Consider the following 6,813-nt stretch of genomic DNA (forward strand, 5'->3'; position numbering starts at 1 on the left):
AATGTGAAGCTGGATCTCTCCAGCACTAGTCTGACACCCTAATCGCTACACCACAATGGTGGCCCCCTAAGGCATAGCTCTCTTGATCTAAGTCACTGTGTCTCCCACTGCAGACTTCTCCTGGGCTCAGAAGCCTCTGCCACTCATCCAGGCCTTGACAAGTCTGGGATCTCACCACTGGGCTCCTGCAGCAGCCTTAACTCTGAAGATGGATCCAGCACCCCTTGTTCCCCAACTCGGGGACTCCCCACTATCAAGGTAGTTTACTTTTATTTATAAAACCACCTCTGACTTGTCTTTTAGCACTAGCAAGGGTCCCCAAGACAACTTACAATTTTAAAATGTGTCGCTATAGAATAATACAGTTTGATAAAAAGAGGATAATAAATAAGAACATAAAAAGCATACAAATGCAAAAATCAGTATGGTGCTTAAAGCAGAAGGAGAAAAATTCAACATAAAACAAATGCCTGTCAAAATAAAACAGCCTTGACAGAACATCTGAAAAAGGGCCAGCTGAGCTTCTTTTAGGAGGGAGTTCCATAATTTGGATGCCTGTGCCAAAAAGCCCTGTTCTTGTATCATTACCAATTGCACCTCTGATAGTGGTGGAACATGAAGCACAGCAAAGTGGGGACCGCAGGCAGAGTCTCATGGGGATTCATAATCTCCACAGACAGTCCTAGGAGAAGACATCAAGGTGGTAGACTGATTTCATTTCTAGCCAAAAAGTGTGTCCTGGAAAGGAGTATATATCAAAACAATTAAAAGCCAGCATTCTAATAGTACAACAACAATACGATAAATTAGTTCATTTTTACTTCTGTGTTTGAAAAAAAAACCCTCATGTGAATTACCAACAAAGGAGAAGAAGTTTCCCACCACACACTTCAGTAGTATAAAATGCTGGGATATGTCCTAGTTCAGTTTGCATCAAATCTTGAATGTAACCACTGATTAAGGTTTCACTTTTGAGACTGGTTCTAGGTAGTTAGACATTAGACTTCAAACACATACAGCAGGAATATTATATCTGTTGGTTGGGAAGGGCTTCCCAGGGTGCTTATTCGTTAGCAGATCTGTAGATGGGGAGAGCTCCCTTTCAAGCAACAGGACTCAGTGAGTACAGATTGTCAAGCTGGGAAGGGCTCGTGAAAGGCTTCAGCCAAACAAGATCTTGCAGGGAACTGTTGCTCACTCAGACAACCCTATTACAGCACCTAACACAACATCTGCAACCACACCATCAAGGGCTTATTCACACGCTCCTCCAATGTGGAGGAGGTATATATTTTATACTAGGTTATAATACTGTTTTATACTATATAATATAAATACTTTATATTTGTATTTTATACTAGGTATATTCCATCCTAGTATATATTTTATCACCAGCCAGCAATGCCCTTCTGACTGACCGGGGCAAACAGATCAGTCTCCGTACAAAAGAATAAATGGCCACAAGTCAGATATCGGCAACATTCAGAAAGCAGTGGGAGAACATTTCAGTCAATATTTCTGGATGCAGCACTGCTGACCAGAAAATTAACCACAGATTTATATAAAGCCATTATGATACTAGCAGTTTTATATTCAATGTAATAATTCCTAGGATGGAATTTATCTTTTCAACTGCCTGATTCTGACAACGTTGTAGGCCACGCTGCCCATGCACAGGGAGACTTCAAGGACAGGGTGCAGTATGCTCATAGCCAGGGTCTGGATTTTAAACAACAGAATGAGCATTCCAGAATATCAGGATCAGTTGTAGCTTTACAATAGGCTATGCAATCAGTATCTGAGGGGACAGTCAGCCTTAATTTAGCATTGATGTGCCTGTCAATGCCATACCCGCAAGTGAAGAGGCAAAAAGTTCTTAGAAGGATGTTCTGATGGTGTTGATGGCCAGACGACTAATGGAAACTGCAGGCATGTGGGATAGAAAGTGATGAAGAGAATCACAACTCATAGATTCATCTCCTGATCCTTTTTGGTTGTCTTCCCCTCACTAGAATCTGCCTGTATCTCAGCAAAGAACCTGCCCTGCACTCGAGCTGCCCCTGCCATTTCCCATCTCTAAACAGAAGGGGACAGAATCGCGCATCATCCGTGTCAGCATGGACAACGTGTATGGCAATGGCAACCTTTATCGTAGCATTGTGGTGAGCTGACAAGGGGAAGTGGTGGGTGGGTGCAGATATATACCAGCTGTCAGGTGCAGGGGACAACTGGTGCAGATTCAGGCCACATTCACATCATACATGTATTCCACTATTATTCCACTTTAAACAGGCTTCCCTCCAAAGAATCCTGGGACGTGTAGTTTGTGAAGGGTGCAAAGAGATGTTAGGAGACCCCTATTCTTCTCACAGAACTACAGTTGTCAGTGATTTAACAGTCAGTCCCTCTTCCCAGAGAACTCTGGGAATTGTGGCTTTGTGAGGGGAATAGGGTGTACAGGGTACAGGAAGGCCAATTAATTTTCAGCCTTATTTATTCACTGATATTATTCATATTTTTAGCAAGCATGTGGCTGAATTTTGTTTTAATAAGAAGCTTTCATCCCATTACCGCTGTCAGGCACGTGGGTGGGTGGGGTTGATCCAGATCAGGACCAAGGCAGTGGCAAAGTTTTAAAGCCCCCCCTTCCCCCACACCACAGTTTGACCTAGCTTGGTTGGTCCCCCATGTTGATTATATATGTTTTTTTTAATCAGCCATGGAGGGGCTAAAGACATGAGTAATAGTCATATTCTGGTCGGATGCCAAGGCAAGGGTTGCAGGACCACTGATAGCTCCAGGTGAGCAACTTGCTTTGACAAAGACTGAGACCAAAGTGAGCCTTTTAATGCTCCTGCTGTCAGACTACCTCTTTCAGGCTCCAACCCCTTGTGACTAACTGTAGGTACTTAAAGTACCCTCTGGCTTGAAGACAGGCACTCCCACTCTGTTTCCTAATCTCTCCTGCCTGGTGCACCCCCTTGGACTGGTGAGGTCCTAAGGGAAGCATTTGGTTCCTCAGGCTTGGGGAAGTACCTGTGAGGGCCCAGGCTCTGGCCCTACAGATACAAGATGTTCTTCTGTGAGCTCATTTTCCTCAACCTCAAGCTCAGTGGTTTCCTGGCTTCCTGGCTCAGAGCCCTGCACCTGGTCTGGCTCCTTAGCTGGAAAGTCTGCAGCCTCTGACTCAGAGTCTTGACTGTTGTTTGACTTTGGCATCATGATTTGTGTTTAGTATGGCCCTGAAACTCTGAAAATCTTCCATGTATGGGAGCTATTGTTTAGTGACAGCACAGTTGTACATAGGAACCAGTGTACAAAATCTAGTACCACTTTGGTAGGGTTATGTTTTCTTCCTCACCCCCAAAGTAGAGAGGAACCTGGAAATTTGCTTACTTTCAAACCCAGGTCCCTTTATGTGAGAGAAAAAAAGTATTTAGCTTTTTGTGTTTAGTTTTTAGCTATTTGTGACCTGCATGTTGTGCCCGAGCTATTGCTTCATTCACATTGCCCCTTAGCCCAAGCTAGCTGCTTTATTATATAAATACAGAAGGTGATCTTTAAGAAGTTTGATGGTTGATTGTAAGCATAAAGTGACCACCCCAAACCTTTGACAGTATCATACTGACATATTGTTGGTTTTATTTCTGGAGATTTCTTTAAATTGCTAGTAAATTGCTTTATGGCCTAGAAGAGAGAAAATACGCCTTTTATTCATGACATTCTCACCACACCCATCCTTCAGATCACTCAGAACCCTGTGAGTTAGGTTTGCCTGAGACAGACTGACCCTCAAGGCTGCCCAGTAAATTGTTTAACTGAGTAGGGATTTGAACTCAGTTTTTTCCCAACTAAGTTCAACACTCTTAGCCACTAGACCACAATGGAATAATATGCTGCTGTGTGGGGTTTTTTAAAATGTTGTCAACAGTGGATCTTAAAACAGCTCTGGTTGTACATATTATTCCCCTCCTTGCCTTTTTTTCAAACAGTGACAGGAAATCTTTGTGTGTTTGTGTTTAATTTTTTAAAATATAAAAATAAAGCCCTCCAGAAATTGTTGGATTCCAACTGCCATCGTCCTGGATCCATGGGCTCTGTTGGCTGGGGCTGATAGGAGATGGAGTCCAACAGCAGCAGCTGGAGAGATTCTCCCACTCCCTGCTTTAGAGGGACACTTTTTAATTTGGCACAAAGGCTGCCTGCAGTTTAATAGTGGCGATGGCATTTTCTTTTCCTTTCTTGGTCCTGTGAACATCTTTTGCACTGTGTTGCCACATTGTTGGACCACACCTGTGTCATTGTCTGTGACCCATAAGCTGGTGGATTTTCCTCACAGATCACCAGCCAGGATAAGACCACAGCTGTAGTGCAGCGTGCCTTGCAGAAGCACAACTTGGAAGGGGACTCACCACACAACTATCGGCTCCTACAGCTTTTGAGAGATGGCCAAGGTGAGGAAAAGGTGCATAGATCCAGAGTTGAGCTAGAGGCATTGCCAGCATCCCTCACATTCTCTCTCTCTCCTTCTCTCTCAAGAGCTGCTGATCCCTGACAGTGCCAATGCCTTCTACGCCATGAACTCTGCTGGCCCTTATGACTTCCTCGTCTGCCACAAAGAAGGAGCCCCCCACTCCTCATGCATTTGGACCACACTTCCTGACGGGAAAGCCACACCACACAGCACCCTCACACACAAGGAGCGTGGCACCAGAGTTCTTGCTGCCCCTCCATCTTCTTATAGTGCCCCACATTGCCCACAGTCCCCCGCTGTGTCACCACAGCGCCAGCTGGCTTCATATTTCCTGACGCCCTCATTTCCAGCTCCTCCTTCCAGGCCCCTGGGAACTCAGCCAAGTGACCCTCCAAATTCTTCTCCCTCCCAGCCTCTTTCTTATCATCCCCTACCTCTGGAGCCGTTCAGTCCAGCTGCACCTCACCTTGTCCCACCCTCTTCCTCACAGAGACCAACGACTCCTGCTTTTGTACCCCAGTCACCCCCTTGCTTTTCCCAAGGGGCATCACTTTGGCCAAGATCCCCCAGTCCTTGTGTCATCCCCCGTCTTTCAGCTCCTCAAGCTCTAGAAGCCACGAGAGGCCCCAAGGCCTTGTTCCACAGCAACACAGAACTGGGTCCTCAGGGCCAGTGCTAATATCTCTGATTACAGACCCCGTCTGTGAGGCCACATACACGCACGGGCAGGAGAACTGAGTGCGCCGTGAGGCAGTGATAACATTTATGAATTGGCTAGTGGTGAGATTCCATGTCTCTGTTCCACCCAAACGTCTCTCAGTAATCCTAGAAATATAGATCCAAAAGAGGGATGGGCTTAAGGCTTATCTAGTCCAAAATGCAGCCTGTGCAGCCAAGACATACAGTGGATTTCAAGCAGAGATCAGAGAAGTCATGCAGTGCCAGTGTTTGAATGTTTCACATGAGTGAGACAAGCCATATTCTATAGGGAAATGCAACACTCTCCAGAACTCAATAATGTGGTCCAAGGCAGAGGTGGGTGGTGGGCTTCTACCTGAGCCTACCAGGGAAAAGGAAGCGCCCAGTCCTCTAATAGCTGGTTTTGTGTAAGAAACGCTGTTCAATAAAAGAATTTGATGAGATCTATCAAGGTTTCTCTAACCCCATATATGCTGCTGTGCTGTGCTAGATGCGGTGGCTGTGTGGCTTTCTCCTGGCTGCAAGAGCTGTTAGTCAATCAGGCACGATAAGAGTAACCAAGAAGAAAGGGAAACCTGACAACGAATTTTGCTCTTCCAGGAGGTCCAGTGCCTTGAAGAGCCTTCTCCAGCTTTCTGCCATTTGCCTCCTGAACTGTTTCTCTTCATTTGATCTGTTTTCTCACCAGAGCTTCTTGCAGGCTCTGTTGCAGATGAATTAGGAACCCTTTGTGGCAAAACAGCAGGGCAGGAGCAGAGATCAAGGCAGTCCTCGATTTTCCCAAAGGCAGCCAGGGTTTAACAATATTTTTAGGGCCAGACTAGATGTTTACTGTATAGCATGCACCTCTGCATCTTGTTTTTCCTTAATGAATCACAGGCATTTGGGGGGAGGGGATTCTTACAGGAAAGGCTGTGCATGGGGAGGTGGTGCCAATGGGCAGCTTCCTTCTTAAGGCTCCCAGCTGCATGGGGAGAGGAGGCAATCTCCATTCTGATCATGCACACGAGAGGGGTGGGAATGAAGAGATAAGCCTTCCCAGTAAGAATCCTTCCTCTGTGCTTGATCCTTGGGTGACTTATTACACACAGAAACTATGTTAACTGTTTTCTTTAAGGTTTTGCTTTTATTTGTCAATATACTGTTCATTTCCTTGTCAGCTACCTTGAGATTTGAAAAAAAGAAGTGGGAGAGAATTGTTTTCAATGGTCATTAGAGCAGGCATGTGGCTGCTGTTACCTCAGCAATCTAAGACATTTCAGGCACTGAATAATCCAAACAGACAAGGGGACAAATTCCCACTATTTATGTTTTAAAGACAAGCGATGCCTCAAATAGGTTACTGACTTCTCAACTCGTGGACTCTTGGGCCAATGCTGGCTAGGTTCTGAAGGTTAGAACAGATAGACAGTGAAATGAATTATCTGGCAGTTAGTCTTATCCTCTGTAAACCAAGGTTATCAATGGCTACTAGCCATCTCATGATGGCTCTGTACTGCCTCCAGTGTTGGATGAATGGCAGCTGCTAGCGATCACAAATGGGAAGAGTGCTGCTGCTGCACCCAAATCCTACTTGCTGGCTTTGCATAGGCATTTGATTGACCATTGTGGGAACAGGATGGTGGCCTAGATGGGCCTTA

At 45.4% G+C, this 6,813-nt stretch overlaps 1 protein-coding gene across 2 annotated transcripts in view; it reads left to right on the forward strand.

Annotated features, from left to right (window-relative positions):
• Nucleotides 1-5,611, forward strand: part of RGL3 (ral guanine nucleotide dissociation stimulator like 3) — a 43,770-nt gene extending 38,159 nt beyond the window's left edge. For both annotated transcript variants that reach the window (XM_061629691.1, XM_061629726.1), the window contains exons 14-17: nucleotides 114-258; nucleotides 2,013-2,162; nucleotides 4,340-4,454; nucleotides 4,540-5,611. In XM_061629691.1, coding sequence (XP_061485675.1) covers nucleotides 114-258; nucleotides 2,013-2,162; nucleotides 4,340-4,454; nucleotides 4,540-5,153 — 1,024 coding nt within the window. In that variant the 3' untranslated portion in view covers nucleotides 5,154-5,611. The remainder of the gene's footprint in view (nucleotides 1-113; nucleotides 259-2,012; nucleotides 2,163-4,339; nucleotides 4,455-4,539) is intronic.
• The last annotated feature ends 1,202 nt before the right edge of the window (nucleotides 5,612-6,813 follow it).

This window comes from Rhineura floridana, chromosome 1, assembly GCF_030035675.1.
Source record: "Rhineura floridana isolate rRhiFlo1 chromosome 1, rRhiFlo1.hap2, whole genome shotgun sequence".
In the NCBI taxonomy this organism is placed as follows: Eukaryota; Metazoa; Chordata; class Lepidosauria; order Squamata; family Rhineuridae; genus Rhineura; species Rhineura floridana.